General features: G+C 43.3%; 1 protein-coding gene across 1 annotated transcript in view; it reads right to left on the reverse strand.

The window, feature by feature from the left end:
- Window positions 1-20,236, reverse strand: part of Frmpd2 (FERM and PDZ domain containing 2) — an 86,590-nt gene that overhangs the window by 45,267 nt on the left and 21,087 nt on the right. Inside the window, exons 11-13 of the mRNA XM_013033724.1 lie at window positions 19,786-19,924; window positions 11,005-11,160; window positions 5,283-5,468 (exon numbers count right to left, since the gene is read on the reverse strand). Coding sequence (XP_012889178.1) covers window positions 5,283-5,468; window positions 11,005-11,160; window positions 19,786-19,924 — 481 coding nt within the window. The remainder of the gene's footprint in view (window positions 1-5,282; window positions 5,469-11,004; window positions 11,161-19,785; window positions 19,925-20,236) is intronic.

Genomic DNA, 20,236 nt, shown 5'->3' on the forward strand with positions numbered 1-20,236 from the left:
CTTCTTTTCTTTTTCTCCTTCTCCTTCTCTCTCTTCTTCCAGTACTGGAGATTGAACTCAGTGCCGCATGTTTACTAGACAGGCACTTTACCACTTCATCCACACTTTCAATCCTTCTTTATGTTGGTTATTTTCAAGGTAGAGTGTCACTTAACACGCAGGCCAACCTTGATTGTGATCCTCCTACTTGTAGTTCCCTGTACCTGTGCCCATTGTGCTTTCCCTGCAGTGAGGGTACAAGGCACCTGCCACCACATTGCACCATTGGTTGAGATGGAGTCTCATGAACTTCCTTTTGCCCAGGATGGTCTTAATCTTGATTCCCCCCATCTTTGCCTCCCAAGCACCTAGGATTACAGGCTTGAACTACTATATCTGCCTCCATTTATTTTTTCTTTGCAAGTAGCCTCTGGCTGATTTCTATCCTAGATGAAGGAAAAAATATCCACCCAACTGGTGACAGCTTTCTGGCAGGCACAGTTATGGTTCTGCGCCAGGTTCTATTCTGAGGCTTTGAGGATATTATGCCTTTTTGTCTTCTCAGCAACAGAATGAGGGAGAGTTTGTCATTATCTCAGTGTTACAGATGAGGAAATGGAGCATGATGTGGCAGGAATTGAAGCCACACCACCAAGAAATGCTTCTCTACATTTTATTTTCAAGGCCTATATGCAAGATGATAATATTTATGTTGCTTACTAGCTAAACTGGTGAGGTCTACACCTTGGAACTATTTATATTGAGTTTGTGGACATCACAACTTTTTGCAAAATGTAACTCTAAATAACTCAAAGTAATAATGTGTTATTAAATATGAATTTATATATAACATTCAAATAAAACCTCTACTCTAGATATTACAGGCTCACACCTGTAATCCTGGCTAATCGAGAGGCTTAAGTCCAGGGGATCACAGTTTGAAACCTGCCCAGGCAGACAAAACCATGAGACTCACATCTCCAGTTAACCAGCAAAAAACCCTAAGTGGAAGTGTGGCTCAACTGGTAAAGCACTAGCCTTGAGAGGAAAGAGCTAAGCAAGAGTATGATTCCCTGAGCCAGTACTCAAACTAAATTAATTAATTAATGCTTGGAACAATCCTTCCACCCCTGAAGTTTCTTATCTTCCCAAAAGCAGATCTGTCTCAACTCCATTTCCATTGGTCTGTCAGATATTAATGAAAAGCAGGCAAGTATTTGTTGCTTGTCCTCTGAGAAATTCCCCACGTCAACTTATTTTAGATAACTTCATCATTCATAAATACCCTTCACTGTTACTGACCAATGTAGTTTCTAAATCTCCTTGGCTCAGTTTACATGTATTCTGAATCCAACTCAACTATGCTATACCTAGCATTGCTTTACATTTCATATTTCTCTCAAGAATTCTTAGTAGTGTCCTGAACTTAATCATTCTTCCTTCGGATTCAGTTGATCATCTTGTACATGCTTTCCCAAAGTTGAATATGTATTTGTCACTGCCTGCTGACATCATTTTATACAGTCCAGACAAATTTAAATTAAGCTCACTCAAGAATTAATTTTTGTTTGGATAACTAAGATACTTTTTCAGTTCTAATAATGATTCTTGGGGGGGGAAATCTATGAAGGAAAAATCACTCACACAAAGGAGAGACAGAGTAAGAGGGAGAGGAGAAAGGTAGGTAGGAAAGTAGGGAGAAAGAGATTGGGAGAGAAAAACAGAAGAGAAAGTAAAGAGAATAGAGAGGGTGAGATGGAGAGGGAGTGAGGAGGAATGAGAGAGACAGGGAGAAAAGAAGGAAGAGGAGGAGAGGGAGAGAGGGAGGAGGAAAAGAAGGGAGAGAGTAAGGGAGAGGAAAGAGGAAGAAAAGGGGACATTCAGTTTACAACTTGTCAACAAAACTGTCCTATTGGATGCTGGAGTTCTAAGAGATTAAACACTGAGAGTGAAAAAAGCCATCTATGTCTTACCATAAAGCTATAAACAGTCTTAATGGCAGTGGTTTGGCTTTTATTTCTATTTGTCTCCACTTTGGTAACATCATGTAATGGGAAATTCACATCTGCAGCAAACTTCCTCCTGTGCATGCATTTCCCTGAATGAGATACTGTATAAATCCAACCTCAGGCTGCTCTGCACAACCCTGAAAACCTTTTAGTACATCCCTCCACCTGAGGCTGCAGTACTAATAATCTGGGTGCTTCTGCCCCGACCACCACAGTTGGTTGCAAAGCATCAGTTTGCCATTTCAAACAGTTCACTCCCTGTAATTTTATGGTTGCTATTTGCTTTCCTGATTGCTTAATCAAAACCTGTCTGTTTTGATGCATCTTTGCAAACCTAAAATATTCTTCCAGGCAGAGGCAGATTTGCAGGAAAGTCCTTAGAAGCAGAAGCTCCAGCACCTTACCTGGGAAGACCTTTCCTGGAAAGGCTGAGACAATGTGTTTACCTGTTCCTGTAAAATGTAGAGTATACGATGTTTCTACCACCATCAGTTAAAACTACTGAGTTTCCTACCTCTCTGGCTTCTGCTCTGCAGTAGTTAGGGTCTTAAATGTCCACTAAGGTTAAAGGTGAGCCCTCAGAGTGGCACTATGGGGGATAGTAGGTGTGGTCAGTGGGATGAAGTTAAGTCATTGGGGGGTGTATCCTTGAAGAGAATATTAGTACTCTACTCTCTTCTCCACTCTCTTTGCTCCTTGGGCATAATATACTGGCCTCACCACAGGCCCAAAGCAACACAGGTAATCAATCCAGGACTGAAATCTCCAAAATTATAAGCCAAAATAAAACATTTTCTATTTACAAGTTAAGCATCTTGAGTATTTTGTTACAGTCATGGGAAGCTAACACATGTCAGGAGGTAGTGCTGGTGATCTAGGAGAAATCCCTCTAAGGAGAAACTGATTAAGTGAATTCCTAGGTATTTAGATGGGGCTACAGTTAGTGGGCTCTACTCTTGTGGCTTTTAGTCTTTTTTGCATTAGTTACTTCATTACCAGGCATCTCAGAACACCCTTTCCACTGAGCCAACGCACCCAGCTCTCAACACAAAGCCGACAGGGGCAGTAGTATAAGCAATTTATCATGTCCTGCAACACTCCACACCTAAGGGAGGGCTGATTTATACAAAGCCAGTATCTGGCATGGAGGATATTTTTGTACTCATTAGAAATTTGAAACTATAATTAGATTCTTTAAAACACCTAATAACAGGAGGCTGATATCTGAGGAATGAGATTTGAAGCCAATCCAGGCCTAGTTACTCAGGAGGCTGAGATCTGAGGATTGCAGTTCAAAGACAGTCCAGACAAAGTTTGTGAGAATCTTATCTCCAAAAAACTACCAAAACACCAGGAATGGAGCTGTGGCTCAAGTGGTAAAGTGCTAGCCTTGAGCAAAATCACAAAGAGAGTGTGCTCAGACCTTGAGCTCAAACTCTAGGACTGGCACACACAAAAAGGTTTTTTTGTGATTTTTTTCTCATTCTAAGTCACTGTTCCCTTTCATTGAGTACTTTATAACTTTCCTTAAAGAGGATCCTACATAGCTTACATCTTCTGCTCCATGCATTTATGTTCAGGGCTGATGCGCAAGAACAGTAATCAAAATGGGTAGACTTCTTATTTTAAAAGGAACACTTGTTTGATTGAACATCAAATTATGCCTGCCAATATACCAATGAATAATATTCTTTACAAATGGTATCTTAGCCAGGTACTGGTGGCTCACATCTGTAATCCTAGGCATTCAGGAGGCTGACAGCCAAAGGATCATGGTTCAAATCCTGCCTAGCCAGGATTTCACCCAGATTTTCACCCAGACTTCACCTCCAAAATAATGAGCACAAACTGAATTGGAGGTGTGGCTCAAATAGTAGAGCATCAGTTGAGCAAGTTCAAGTCCTTGAGTTCAAACAACATGCCACATTCCAAAATAAATAAAGAACATCTCTCTTTCCTTGGCCTCTTCTCTGCAGATTGGTAAAATGAATGCTCTGTGATTATTTGAAGCATCTTGACATTAGCTGTTAATAAACAAAATTGAAACTAGCTTCCTGAGCTAATTCTCACATTATTGTCAGTGTTGCCTATTTTGTGCTTACAGGAGCATAAAATACTACCGTCATTTTCTGTGAAAAATGCTAAGTTGGTGGCAAGCAGCTGGGAGCATTACTTCATGAGATAATTTTTTCCCTAGAAAAATAAAGCAATTGTGCCAAGAAAGATGATCATCAGGGAATGGAAATGAGAATTAAGTAGTTTTTCTTAAGTTACTGAGTTTGAGAAGTGAACTCAGTAACTTCCCAGCTTTATTCAAACAATGGTCCCTGATACGGGAAAAAATAAACACTAATAAAATTTAAGCCAACTAGGCCAGGCACCAGTGGCTCACGCCTGTAATCCTAGCTACTCAGGAAGCTGAGATCTGAGGATTGTGGTTCAAAGCCAGACTGGGCAGGAAAGTCTATGAGATTCTGATTGCCAATTAACTACCAGAAGTAGAGCTATGGCTCAAGTGGTAGAGCGCTAGCCTTGAGCTGAAGAGCTCAGGGATAGCGCCAGGCCCAGAGTTCAAGCCTCACAACCAACAACAACCACAACAACAACAACAACAAAATTTAAGCCAATTTATAAAGCACTTACTGGAGGTTGGGGTGTTGAATTTTATCACTTCATAAGCCCCACTTTTGGCCTGGCTCCAGTGGCTCAAGCCTGTAATCCTAGCTACTTGGGAAGCTGAGGATCATGGTTCAAAGCCAGCCTAGGCAGGAAAGTCCATGAGACTACTATCTACCAAAAAGCAAGATGGGGCTCAAGTGGTAAAGCACTAGCCTTGAGCACAAAAATGCCTAGGCCCTGGCCCCTGGGCTGGCATAACCACATCGCACACATGTTGTCCAGGAGAGACCAGGTCAGGTGCCTGGGCTCATGGTATACAGGGATAATTGACAAATGAGGAAAATGATTCAAACTTTGCAGTCCCCACTCAGCCTATGGCCTCCTTATTCTCCATCCTTTACCTCCAAACTTGCTCTCAACGTAGACTGGTTCCCCAGTGCAAGGAAACTTCCCACAGGACAATGGTAATCCTTGAGGCTGTGAATGAGCTAGTGAAGGATGATGGGAAGAAATGGCCTCTTGCAGACCTCCCTAAATCTCTTGGTAAACTTTACTGAAGTACCTCCAGTGCGCCAGAATACAGGTGCCAGGATGTAAGCAACTTTATCAAAAAAAGGTTGCACAGATAAAAAGAAAATGAAGCACACATCACTCAACAAACTAAGCCACACTCACACAAGTCGAGATCTTCCCAGTTTCTCTCCACAGAAACCATGAGGTTGCAATTCTGCTGTTGTTTTTCACTTCGTAGACTATGACACCTCTGGCACAGATTCCCAAGGCCATCTCCCCTTCCAGTCTTTTCTTCTCTGGGAAAACTCGGTGAATGAACACTCCATATTCTGGAAGCTGCTGGGTGACCTGGAGAAAGGAGAAAGGCCAGTTTAGGAGACACCACTCTATTAGTACAAGATAATGGGCCTCAGACCACCTCATGAACAATGCATTGGTTTATTTCTGCCATCATCATATAAGTTCAAGAAACAGCTAGCATATTTTCTTACTCTAAAACATCCACCAACTCTGACACGGTGCTTTCTTGTGTGATTTCTTTCTTCATTTCTTTCTTCTTACGTTCTTCTTTTTCTTTCTTTTGTGCTTGTGTTGGGGCTTGAACTCAGGGCTTGGGCATGGTCCCTTAGCTTTATCACTCACCACTTGAGTCAGAACTCCACTTCTAGCTATTTTTTCTAGCTAATTGGAGATATGAGTCTCAAAGACTTTCCTGCCTAGGTAGCTTCAAACCATGATTCTTAGATTTTGTGCTCCTGAGTAGCTATGACTAGAGGTCTGAGGCACCAGTGCCCAGCTCATTTTGGTGTTTAGAATAAAACAGTCCTCTTCAAGTCATAATGTTATCATTATCTAAGAGAGTAGCGATGGCCATGCAAGCCCACAGTGGCTCTGAGGGGACTGGTGCCCATTCTCTAGCTGCAAAGAGCCCCACCAGGGCAGGACTGTTCATTGAGCAGCGGTCTTCCTTGTGTTGATTTCACTGCTTGAGCCTCCTTTTAACTTTAGGGAGACATTGTTTTTTGTCATCATCAGTATCATCATCATCATCACCACCATCATCATCAAACTCATCCCAAACAACACGTACTGAGCACCAGTGCTGAAATAGCCACAGCCATGCTAGTACATAGTTAAGGTATGACAAATTGTCCAACCGATCTGAGTAATGTGCCAAAGTTTCCACTCTGGGAATGTGGACATGTGAGTCTGTTTGCTCCCAAATCTTCACTGTAAACAAGAAAACGCAGGGTATCCATGAAGATTGGAAACACATGAACCGACATAACATCACCAAGGGCATCTTCAGTGTGTAAAAGATCAAATAATGAGCCAAGTGCCAGTGCCTCAGGCCTATAATCCTAGCTACCTAGGAGACTGAGTTCTAAGGATTGTGGTTCAAAGTCAGATTAGGCAGGAAAGTCTGTGAAACTCTTATCTTCAATGAATCACCAAAAAGCTGAAAGTAGAGCTGTGGTTCAAGTGGTAGAGCACCAGCCTTGAGCACAAAAACTCAGAGACAGTGTCTAGGACCTAGTTCAAGCCCCAGGACCAGCACTAATAATAATAATAATAATATTGCCTGTCTCTTCTCTGCTATAGCATCTCCCATGGTGCCATTCCTCCTCTATCCTACATGGGGATTTCTGTCAGAGAGAGAGAGAGAGAAATGGGCCATGGCCATCCCACTGGGATCCCCTGTCTTCCTACAGCAGACAGCAAAAAAAGACAAGAACCAAGAGCATCAAGCTGCATGCACCCTTGCTGTCCTGAAAATTGTTGGAAGTAAATGGATTGTTATTTCCAGATACTCACCAAGAAATTCACAACAGGTCACACGCTCTGACTCTTATAATTTAACCTCTGAGAATCTATCCTAAGAGCATAGGCTGAATAATGGAGACAAGTCCTCATAGTTTTGTTCAAAGCAGATTTTCGGGGTTAGGTTGGAGACAGGGAGGAGGGGGGTGGATTTGCTCCTAGGTGGTAAATAATTTCCTGAGGACAGAACTGGTTTAAACAAATAATCAGGCAGTTTGTACAAAGGATATTTATAAAGCATCTGCAGTCATCTAGCGAATGCATTTTGAAAAGTGAGAGAAAATACAAGATATAAGCAGTATGGTTCCAACAGACTGAGAGGGGGAAGAGAAGGGAGGGGGGAGGAAGGGTAATTAACACATGACAACTCCTTCTTTTGTGGGAGCATGGTTCCATAGTTGGACGAGTGTGGTTAACAGTGAGTTAATCTTAAACAAGTTGTGGGATTAACACATTCTTGTAGCAGCACATCTCCCAGACAGAGGATGGGGTTTGGTGGTACCAGTGCTGGACTGCTGCCAATCCTGCTTCTAGTGGAAAGTAATGAATTGGAAGGATCAGCATCCGGGAATTGGGTCAGCCACAGCAGGCAGCCACCTGGGAATGCTTTCCTCTTTTTTTTTCTTGTTTTAATAAGAAAAAAGAGCCAAGAGGAGCTATAATTAAATAATCCAGTGACTATTTACAGAGTAGGCTCTGCAGTGGGTTAGGAGTCTCCAGGGCCCTCCAGGCATTCACAGCCTACTGCAAGGGATAAGAGCTATGACTGGAACAACCAGGTGGTCTCCACAGCACACAGCAAAAAAGTTAAAACTGCTCACCACTTTCCATGTGAAGGTGAGATTCTGCCACTAAAGAACTAGGTGGAAATTCAGCTAAAGATTCATGTGGGAAGGGATAGGAAGGAAAACAAAGGAGGAGCCTACAATGCTTGATAAGAAATGTACTCATTATCTTGCCCATGTAATTGTAACCCCTCTGTACAGTATTTTCATAATAAAAAATAAATAAAAATTTAAAAAAAAAGAAAAATGCCACTCTGTATTGTTTATGATAGCCCCATGTTGGAAACAATTTACGTGACAAACAATAGAGTATAGAAGGAGAAAGCTATGGTTTGTCAAACTAGGTTTTCCAAGTTTTAAGGATATTGGATTATTGTAAATATATAAAGGTACATGGTAGCCATGTGTCCTGGCTGCTGCTTATAATCCTAGCTACTTAGGAGACTGAGATATGAGGATCAAGGTTTCAAGCCAGCCCAGGCAAAGTAAGTCTGTGAGACTCTTTATCTCCAATTAACCAGCAAAAAACCAGAAGTGGAGCTGTGGCTTGAGTGGCAAAGCATCAGTCTTGAGTGAAAAAGTGGGTGAAAAAGCTAAGAGACAGTGCCCAGACTCTGAATTCAAGCCCCAGTACCAGTACCGGGGGAAAAAAGTGTATGCACATGTATATATGTATAATATGTGTCAGTCCACTTTTAAATATATATGCATATGCACGAATAGAAACAAAGAGAGGAAGGTAAAGCCACTAAAATATAGGTGTGCTAATTCCACAAGGCAAAATGATGAGGGTGCTTACATTCCTAAAAGACTTTGTTTAAAAAATAATAACTCACACCTTAATGCAGAGGGTTCCAGTGAGTTCTGGAGATGAGTATTTTCTCCATTAAGCTCTCCGTACCAAGAAGAAAGAGTCGAGCTGGGTGCTAGTGGCTCATGCCTATAATCCTAGCTACTCGGGGGGCTGAGATCTGAGGATTACAGTTCAAAGCCTGCCCAAGTAAAAAAGTCTGTGAGATTCTTATCTCCAATTAACCACCCAAAAAGCAGGAAATAGAACTATGGCTCATATGGTAGAGTGCTAGCCTAGAGCAAAATAGCTCAGAGACAGTAGCCATGTCCTGAGTTCAAGCCCCACAAACAGTAAAAGAAGGAAACAGGAAAGGAAGGGGGAAGGAGGAGGAGGAAGTGGAGAAGGAGGAGGAGGCAGCCTACAGCATTAGTCATTGCATCCAGCCCACCAAGTAGGTAGCATGAAATTTAGCGTATTTCCTGACACCAAAAAAGATTGTATGCAAATGAAATCAAATTGATTCAGTGCATCTATGAAAATCTAGGGAAAAAACGGGGAGGAGGGTTGTATGTTTTTGCTTCTGAGATGGTGGCTGCTTTTGCGGTTATTTTCCATCATTCAGCCAGGGGAGGGAGGGGCCTAAGCAGAGCCTGGCACACACAGCAGCATCTGTCTTGCAAGAATGTCCTGCTGCGTGGAGTTCTCAGTTCCTTGACTCCGTTTTTCAGTTCTGTGGCCACGACCATCAGATGGCTTTAAAGTCACCACTTGCTTCTTATCAAGGGAATGAGTACTGCATCTTGTGGTCAGGGAACGTGCAGAGGCTGGACCATGGGATGCAGGAAGCACTCTCCAGTCATGGCTTCTCCAGAGAAACCTTTGCAGACTGACCCCAGGCTAGGTGTGAGGACAGCTGTGATAAAGGACAAGCCATGAAGACACGGCCAGGCCTCACTTTGCTGGCTCTGATTTCAGGTGCCTGTCTCCATTAAAAGAAAGAAAAACATGGACAAGAATATTTCTCCCCAACTTGGGAGCTTCCTTTAAACACTGTCCATTCAAAGCCAGGCATCAGTGGCTCACACCTAAGATCTGAGAAATGAAGTTCAAAACCAACCCAGGTAGGAAAGTTGGTGAGACTCTTATCTCCATGAGCTATCAACAAAGCCCGAAGTGAAGCTGGAGCTAAAGTAGTATAGTGCTAATGTTGAGGGGGAGAAAAGTCTCAGGGACAGCACCAAGGTCCTGAGTTCAAGCCCCAGGACCAGCACAAACAAAAACAACAACAAAAATAAAAAATAAAAATGTTCAAAGCCAGATACCAGTGGCTCATACCTACAAATCTAGCTACTCAGAAAGTTGATATTGGAGGGTCACGATTCAGAGCCAATGAGGACAGAGAAGTCCCTGAGATGTTTATTTCAAACCTGAGATGTTTATTTCAAACCATCAAAAAGCCAGAAGTGGAGGTGTGGCTCAAGTGGTAAAGCTCCACCCTTGAGGATTCAAAGTTAAAGCAGAACGCAGTGCCCTGACTTCAAGCCCCGGATACCAGCACCAAAACAAAAAAAACAAGCCAAAAAAAAAAAAAAAAAGCCCTGCTCGTCAGATCTAAAGGTCCAGCCACATAACCTGTCCCAGAAGATCTGAGGGCCCCTTTCATGTACCCCATGCCCGGCTGTATCTGTAAGGAAGATAGCCACTCCTGTCCTGGTCTCTCCTAGAGTGGCTGGGATGGTTGTTGACTCTGTGGAGCGTTTATCTCAGCATTGTCTCTGCCCCTGGGCAGATGACCGTCATCGGGCAGGGAGCGCATGTTTCCATCTCCACAGTACCTGCCCACAGTGGAGGGAGATGGTGGGACCAGCAGTGGTATTCATCATTGTGGGTGCCCACAAATGTGGGAAGGGAATGAAATGTTACTGCTTTCACTCAAGGGGTAAAGAGACTGGAAAAGCACTTTCACTTTTACAGTTCAACGCCAGCCCAAGTAGGAAAGCCTGTGAGATTCTTATCTCCAATTAATCACCAAGAGAGCTTGAAGTAGAGTTGTATTGTAGCTCAAGTGATAGAGTGCTAGCCTTAGACTCCCTTGTGCAGGGAGCACACAGAAAATGTGCTGGACTGCGGCCAGGAGTCTGTACACAGAGGCCTTCCAGCAGCTTTGCTTTGGCTTTCGGTGTGCGCTTTAGTCACCCTGTATGTCATCTATGACAAATGTGCTGAGCTGCCCTTCTAAGGTTGAAGAAAAGCCCCACTCTCATCCCCTAAAGCCTACCCATCTTTGGAGGGGGAAGCATTTCCTGCTTCTACAGGCCTCTCCCTGATCTTCAGGTTGATGGAGGCTCCTTTTTTTGCAGTTTGAGGCCTTTGTTGGCACCTCCCTGCACTCTGAGCCCCTCTGGTTCCCAGAGACAGCTCAGAGAGGATCACTGGTGGCATTCCTTGAATCCTAGCCCCTCTCTGAAGAACCAGAAGGTCTCACCCTCAAGAACTCCAGCTCAGCATCCTCTCTCCACAGCTCAGCACTGAGCCGGTGCATCTCAGAGACTTCAACCTGGACCCGAAGAGCAGTCATTCTGTCTAGCAGACTGGCAGGGATGTAATCTTCAACTCGGAAATAGGCCTTACTTTCCACCTCCTGGAAACAAGACACAGAGGAAATGAGTTCAACCACAAACTTCCTAGAGGATTCCAAACAGAACACAATGTGTCTATAGACACAATCCCATCAAGTCTTGAGGAAAGGTTGCTCCTTCAAGGTCCCCCCATCAAAAGTAGGGTCAAATGCTAGGACATGAACAAAATGGGGAGAAGCAAGCAGCCATCCATTTTTCAGTCCCTCCTTAGACTGCAATAGGCTCTTTTGATCCTCCATACAATCCTGTAAGAGAAGCAGTATTATTGCCTTTGCCAAGAAAAAGGGGAAGTCGTTCTGTAAGAGGATCCCCCTCAGTAGATGAATAGATCAAGAAAATGTGGTATATATACATAATGGAATTCTATGCCTCCATCAGAAAGAATGACATTGCCTCATTTGTTAGGAAATGGAAAGACTTGGAAAAAATTATATTAAGTGAAGTAAGCCAGGCCCAAAGAAACATAGGTCTCATGGTTTCCCTTATTTGCAATAACTAGTATATGTCTGAGACAAGCAGAACGGTCAGTTAAGTTGATGTTAGGTGAAATGAACTCCAAGATAAGGACTCAAATGTTTTTTCTTTCTTGCGATTGCTTCTAACATATTTATAAGATGATGTCTTTGTTGCTTTGTATGTCCTTTTCCCACGGTATAACCCCTCTTTTCATTGCATTTGATGTTGGTATAATTTGGGGATGGGAAGGGAAAAAACAAATTGTTTACATAGGGATACAGGTGGACCCATTGTAACAATGAGATGTACAAGACGCTATGTCGAAAAATGAACTTTACAATTTAGGCAGGGGAGGGGGAGTGTAGTTGTGGGGATGGGAGGGAAAGGAGGGTAGAGGAAAAACAAAGGAGGAGGTAACAATGCTTGATAAGAAATGTACTCATTACCTTGCTCATGTAATTGTAACCCCTCTTTACAGTATTTTCCCAATAAAAAAAGAGGCAACCTATATGCTTTTTTAGCAAATGAACCAAAATTCTCTCAACTTTTTGCATGTGTTCTCTTTAATCTAAGCTGTTCTCTCCTGCAGTCAGGCTCCAGGAGAGAGAGATTCACTGATAAGCATCTTGCATGGAAGGCAAATTCAAATAGCCAATGCCTAATGCTCATCTAAAAAACAAGCAACAGAAAATCAGGGCACCCCTGCCCCCTGACAGGCAATTTGTTCCTGTTCCATTCCGGTAATAAAATGATAATATTTTTGGAACTCTTCCAGAGACAGAGACTGAACTAGTGGTCAGCAGTCCATATCTTCTACTTGGAACTATTTTAACTGTGCATACCTTTCTCACCATCTTCCCCCAGTTCTCTTTATTTAAGCTGAAGCCAATATCTGCACCCCTGAAGATGGCTTGAAATGTACTGAAGTGCTGTCTTCCCATGGCTGCCATGAAAGAAATCTCCTTTTCTATGCTTCACTGTGTCTCTTTATTTCATATATGGGGCTGAGTGACCTGATCTAAGTTAGGACTCTTGGACTTTGAGGCCTAGAGTCTAAAAATCCAAGTTTCAGTTCCACAGGGCTAGGGTCAACCTGCTTGTAAGAGAATAAGATGTTTCATCCCAAACTCCCACACAATCCATAATGTCATTACACCTCCCCAAAGCCACAGAAAACTCTTGCCACTTCTGCTGTCATGTCCCAGTTCCCAGTCCCCTGTGATGAGGAGGAGTTGTGTATGACAATGGCTATGCATGTGAAGATATTGAGACCCCTGCACCCCACCACAGGCCTCAAACTTCACTTGGTCTGCCCTATAAGGGGCTGAAGTCAGGATCACTTCCTGCCAGATGGTGGCTCTCTGAATAGACTGGGGCAGAGAGAAGTATGCTAAAGGCCATGGAAGTATGGTCTCTAGTCATGGTAAAGAATGAGGAGTCTTCCAGGCACTGTGTCTCACAACTGTAATCCTAGATACTCAGAAAGCTGAGATCTGAGGATTGGGGTTCAAAGACAGCCCAGGCAGGAAAATCTGAGGCTCTTATCTCCAATTAACCACCAAAAATCCCAAAGTAGAGATTTGAGAGATCACTAGCCTTTGAGAAAAAAAAAACTGAAAGACAGTACCCAGACTCTGAGTTCAAGCCCCAGGACTGGCACAGGGGGGAAAAACCCAATGAACTTTATAAGTATAGCACTAAATAGAGAAGGTTGTGTAGAAATGCTCCATAATGTATGGCTCCAATGATGTGACATTCTGCTAGGGAGACGGTGAAGAGGTCAGTGACTGCCAGTGGTTATGGGGAAGAGTGATGGGTAGGTGGTATACAGAGGGTTTTTAGGACAATGAAACTATACTGCATGATACTACAATAGTAGATATATGACCTTATACCTTTGTCAAAATTCATAATGTATGTACAACACCAAGATTGCATACCAGCACCAACTATGGACTCTGGATGATGGATGTGTAGATGTACACTGAAGGTGTTTATATTGTTTAGGGTAGAGGCTGTGTATGTGTAGGGGCTGGGGTTACAATGGGAGATCTACTCAATTTCTACTCAATTTTTCTGTGAACTTAAACTTGGTTTGTCAAGGCCCATATGTTAAAGACTTGCTCATCAGCCCTTGGCTCTGTTCAGAAGTGATAGGACCTTAAGAAGGTAAAACTTAGAGGAAGGAAGTTAGGCCATTGGGGGTGTGGCCCAAGAGGATATTGGAACCACAATCCTTCCTATATTTCTCTTTTTGGCTTTCCAGTCTTTGTGGTCACCACATGCTTCCACCATGATAACCTATCTTCTCACAGGCCTAAAGCAATGGGGTCAAGAAACCCTGTTCTGAAATCTCTAAATTCATGAACTAAAATTTGTCCTCCTTTGGCTACCACAGATATTTTGTCACCGTGGTAGAAAGCTGACTCACACATATTCTAAAAACTAATGTCTATTAAAACTACATTGGAGAGGGGCTGGGAAGGTGGCTCAGCAGTAGAGTGCTTGCCTCGCATGCATGAGGCCCTGGGTTCCTCAGTACCACATAAACAGAAAAGGCCAGAAGTGGCGCTGTGGCTCAAGTGGTAGAGCACTAGCCTGGAGTTGAAGAGCTCAGGGGCAGCGCCTGGGCCTACAGTTCAAACCCCATGACCAAAAGAAAAAAAAAATCATTTAAAAAAAACTTCATGAGAAACAAAAAAAGACATTTATGATCTTTAACCCAGAATCTCTTGCTAGGAAGATATTTAAAGGAAGTAGCCAATATAGACCTAGAACACTCCAGGCACAAGTCCTTTATTTCTATGCCATTTACAAAAAAAAAATCAAAAGCAGCTCAGGGGATAATTATAGTTAATTATCAACTTGCATGGCACAGTCAGGTGAATGCCTAAAGAACTGAAAAATGAAGGAAGACCCAGCCCTGTGGAGTCACCACATCTGCTGCTCCACACAACTATCAGGAAGGCAGTGGGAGGCCGCAGACCATGAAATGAAAAAGCAGGACACAAATGGAGTGTGGCAATGTCTACAACTATAGGAGAAAAAAACCCCTGAATGTGATCAGGCTTGAAGAGAATGTGCCCTGAGGAATGTGGTTCTGCTACGATGATGTGATTACAGAGATTTATTTTGGTACTAAATTGTCTTTGTCTCCCTTTTTAAAATGCAAATGCAATCATGTTACATCCCTGCTTAAAATTCCACAGGGGCTCCCAATCTTTCACAACAGTGATTTTCACATCTTCCCCTGCCTCCAGCACCAGAACCACTTATCACACAAAATAAAAGCCCTGACCGGAGCACAATACGTCCTCTCAGATATGATGACCACCTGGACTGAGGGCACAGTGAAATACCTCACCTCCCTGGGTCTCTCAGCCCACAGAAGGCCTCTCCCCTTTGAGACCTTCCTGATATGGATGGGATCTTAAATGTCTCCCAGTGGCCATGTGTTCAAGGCTGGGCAACAGCCCATAGCTCTATTAGGAAGTGGTAGAACTGTTAAGAGTAGAGCCATGTGGGAGTAAGTTAGGTCATTGGGACATTCTCGTAAAGATAATTGGAACTCACCTCTTCCTCCCCCTCTTCTCCTCCTCCTTTCTCTTCTTCCTCTTCCTCCCCCTTTCTCTTCCTCCTCTCTCTTCTTCTCCTCTCTCTCCTCGCTCTCTATTTTTCTTTCTCTCTGTTTTCCAGGTGCCACACGGTAACCACCTCCTCTAGTGTGTACTACTGCCATGTTGTTGTTCTACCACAGACCCAAAGTGACAGGGCCAAGCAACTATAGAGTGACACCTCTGAAAACATGAATAAAATAAATCCTTCCTCCTTGAAGTAGATTTTCATAGGTATTTTGTCACAGGAATGGAAAGCTAACATATATCCCTACCGCCATTTGAGGCACCCACTACAGTGGCTGACACATAGAGAAGCAGGTAGGTATACTTTGGGTGTTGGCTGACACTCCTGTGTCAGTGTAGACTTCATCTGTTGTCACAGATGGATCAGGATGTCCCTAGAAGTTCCAGGAAGAGGCTCTGACTGTGGGAGGGGGGTGGGAGGGAGTAGTACAGGAAACCTCTGCATCTTCTACCTATTCTTGCTCTAAAGCTGCTCTTTTAAATGGAGCTTATGGTCAGGTACCTGTGACTCATTCTGTAATCCTAGCTACTCAGGAGGCTGAGATCTGAGGAACTCAGTTTGAAGCCAGCTCAGGCAAGAAATTTTGTGACTCTTATCACCAATAAACCAGCAAAAAGCTGAAAGGGGAGGTGTAGCCCAATTGGTAGAGTACTAATAGTAAGCAAAAAAGCTCAGGGACAGTGCCCAGACCCTGAGTTCAAGCCCAGTAATAGCGCGCGCGCACACACACACACACAGCTTATTAAAAACATTTGTTAAATACCTTTTAGACTCTTTGACCAGCATTTCATTGCTAGGAATATATTCAAGCAATCAGAGTCACAATTTTCTCAACTACCAATAGGTTCATAACAACTTCTCAGTTAAGATAGAGACCAATAGTGCCAAGATGAAACAGGTCCATTGGAGGACGCATAATGGGTGGATTTGTGTAACCTATGGCCTTCATACATAAGAGAAAAGGTCTGACTTTGGGGTACAGTAGAAAGCACCTCAAAAATGCTCTGGACACTAAGAGTGTGAGCAGAGTTAGTATTGGCAAGATTAGGGAGAGGGGAGACAAGTGGAGGAAAAGTGCAGAGGAAAACAAGCCAGGCATAGGTGGCTTATACCTGTAATTCTAGCTATTCAGGAGGCTGAGATCAGAGGATTGTGATTCAGAGTCAGCCCAGGCAGAAAAGACCATAAATCTCTTACCTGCCAAAATGCCAGAAGTGATGCTTTGACTCATGTGATAAAGTTCTAGCCTTGAGCAGAAAAACTCAGGGATAGTACCCAGGCCCTGAGTTCAAGCCTCACGACCAGCAAAAAAAAACAAAATCAGAGAAAATCAGAAACAGGTGAGATCAGTCAGAAATTCAGAAATCAAACAGACAAGTCCCTAGGACAGGGTACTGTGAATGTTAATTTTATGTCAATGTAACTTGGCCACAGGGTGTTCAAATGGCCAAACATTCTGGGTATATTTGTTAGGGAAAAAAATATGTTTTGGAAAAGATTAACGTGTTGATTAGTAGTATGAATAAAGTAGATTGCCTTATTGCCCTATCTAATAACTTAGTTCATTGGGGCTGTCATAACAAAATACCCCAAATTGTGTAATTAAAAATCAGAAGAGTATTTGTCACAATTCTGGAAGCTGAGAAATCAAAGATTCAGGCAGCAGCCCTGGGTGCCTTCCAGCTCAGTCCTCACAGAGGGAAGATTCTCACTCCATCCAGCCCCAATGTATAAGGTTCTAACCCATTCAAATGGGAAAAGTCCTCATGACTTAATTACTCATTTACAAGCTCCACCTCATAATAGGACCACAATGGGACTTAGTTTCCACCTGAACTTGGGAGGAAATATAAGCAAACCAGAGTGGGGCTCCAAGAAATCTATTAAAGGAGTAAATAAAGCAAATGTTCAAACATCCAGTAAAGAGGAAGGAATCTCTCTCTGCCTGGCCATCTTTAAACTAGAACACAGGCCTTCTGACCTTGGACTCAGATTAAAAACATACCATCTGCTCTCCTGGGTCTCCATCTTGTTAACTGCAGATTGGGAGATTTCTTAGCTTCCATAAACAGGAGTCAGTTACTTATACTAAATCTCTAGATGATGAGTAGTGTTTATGTATGTGTATATTGTATATATATGTAAGTATGTATGTATATAGGTAGGTAGGTAGGTAGGTAGGTAGGTAGGTTGGTAGGTAGACAGGTAGACAAGATAGATGATAAAAGTGATGAAGATAGATAGGCAGGCAGACACCTTCCTTACCCATGTTAATCACACATGAATGATCTAGAGGCACCCCTTGAAGATTTATACGGGCACCCCTTGCTAAGAGCACCCTCTTTCTAAGGCCCCAAAATATAGCAATGGAAAGACACAAGGGAGGTGATACCACAAGGCAGTAGTCCAGTCCTAAGGTGAAGGACGGGAAGAAACTCTGGCATAGGTAGGAACAAGGCCAAAAGTTTGTCAAAGGAGCAGAAAAAAAAGGCCAGGCAAGATGGTGCACACCTATAATCTCAGTACATAGGAGAAAGAGGCAGGAAGATCATAAGTTCAAGGACAGTCTGTGCTACATTGCTAGACCTTATCATAAGAAAAAAGCTTGAGGGAGCAGGTTAGAGATGAAAGGAACCAGGCCAGATCTGGAAGAGTTCCCTCTGAGGCAAAGTGGTACAAGAGGCAGAAAGCAAAGTCAGTCCCCATGGACCACCATAGGCCGAGAGGAGTAGGGATGGGAATGACAGTGGTATTTCTAGTTCCTGCCAAGCAAGTTTCTGGCTTGCCTGCCAGTGGCTTATCATAGGGTCACACAAGGCAGAAGCCAGGCCTCCATTCATTATCCATTTAGAGGACAGAACTGGGGAGGAGAAAGCTCAGACACAGGAAGCCCAAGTCTTTCTGACGTCACTGGCACCAAGTACCAGACCATGGGTCAGTCAGCTTTCCATTGCCATGACACAATACGTGAGAAAATCAACTTCAAGAGGCAAAAAAGGAATTGGTTTGGGCTAACAGTTTCAGAGGTTTCATCCATGGTCAGCTGGATCCATTGCTTGGGGCCTGAGGGAGGCAAAATACCATGACAAACATGGGCTGTATGTGACTGCCTGTCTTATGGCAGCCAGCAAGCAGAGAGAGAGGGCATCTCCATTTTTAATTCCAACTTAGACAAACAAATGTCTCAGCATTGTTCCTTCCTAGTTTGAGTCATCTGCAAATTAAATAGCCCTCTGTCAACTCACTGAGGACTCTGTCATTGGAGGCAAGTTCAATTAAAGAGACTTACATATGGTTGTGTTGCTGCAACAAGGGCATGGCCAACAAGATTTCAGCCATGTTTGAGAGGAATTGCTTTGAGCCACTTTGAGCAACAACAGATTGTTTTTCTAGAGAATGTATCAGTTTTGTAATGTTATGAGTTAGGGATGGTTAACATGGTAGAAAATGTGTGTCAATGGCAGGAACAGAATTATTTCTTTTCTTTTTTTCTTTCTTCTTTTTTGTCAGTTGTGGGGCTTGACCTCAGGGCCTGGGCTCTGTCCCTGAGCAATTTTTGCACAAGACTAGCACTCTACCACTCTGAGCCACAGCTCCACTTCTGGTTTTCTGGTGGTTCTTTGGAGATAAGAGTCTCATGGACTTCCCTGCCTAGGCTGACTTTGAACCATGATCCTCAGATCTCAGCCACCTGAGTAGCTAGAATTATAGGCATAAGCCACCAGTGCCAGGCCAGAATTATTTCTTAATAAAGGTTAGTTATTGATGATGATGGGAACTCAATGAATAAGTAAATTATTGCTTTTTGGAGTGCTTTGGTTGGGTGTGGTCTGCATGTCTTGCAGGGCCCATTGTGATTAAAGGTCTGGTCTTCAGAGTAGGGCTATGGAAAGGTGATGGGACCTTTGGGAGGAAGGACCCATTGGGAGGGTCTTAGGTCATTGGGGCATGGCCTTGGAAGGCATCCTGGAATCTCAATCTCTCTCTGACTTCCCAATGGGCATTGTAAGCTCTTCCATACACAATCCTACCATGATGTGTCACTATGCATCACCCTCACCAAGACCAAATCAACCAGGAAGCCCAATCTTGGACTTTGAATTTCCAAAACAGTGAGCTAAATTAGTCTTTTCTCTCCATAAGTTCACTGTCTCCCGTATTCCATCATAGTATCAAATCTGAAAAGTACAAGAAGGATCTATTAGACTAGAACTATACTGCCATGTATAAATTTGATTTGTTCATCTGTGTTACCACCCCTCCCCAGAACCTAAGAAAGAACAGTCAATGAATGCTTATTGGGTGGACAGATGCATAGTTGGATGGAAGAGTGGATGGATGGATGAATGAATAGATGGAAAGACTGTCATAAAGATAGATGGATGGGTAAATGGATAGACTTTACCTCAATCTCAGTAGTACATGATGACAACACTTCTCCAAGGTAGAGTCTCCATATTACTATCTTTCCAATCCCATAATAATTTCTCTTTTGTCTCCACCCAAAGGCCCCAGGTATCCACCCCTACCTCCTTAGGATAGTTGCCAAACTCAGCTTGCAAGGCGAGAGCTCCCAGCTGCAGTAGCATCTCATCGTTGCAATGCAGCCTCTCTTCCAGGATGTCTTTCCGAAGCTGCAGATAAAACTGATGCCTTGTCAGGCTGTGCCTGGTAAATGAACACAAACAAGAGAGCTGAGAGGCCAGGAGAACCTAAACCAGGGGCTTCTCAGCCTGGGCAGGAAATGGGGGAAGGAGAGGAGACAGACTATCACCCAAGAACCAGAGCACCAGGCCAGGTAGACCTGTGTACTCCCTCCTCCTCCCCATGCCCCTGCCTTTAGGAATTTCCCAAACTCCCACAGAAATGTTTATTGCACAGATCAAGTGAGAAATCTATAATCAGTTAGGTAGTAGTCTGGTAAGCAAAGGAGCAAAGAGATAGTGCATCAACTCCAAATCCATTGTTTCCTCTTCCAAC

Source organism: Dipodomys ordii, unplaced genomic scaffold, assembly GCF_000151885.1.
Source record: "Dipodomys ordii isolate 6190 unplaced genomic scaffold, Dord_2.0 Scaffold176, whole genome shotgun sequence".
NCBI lineage: Eukaryota > Metazoa > Chordata > Mammalia > Rodentia > Heteromyidae > Dipodomys > Dipodomys ordii.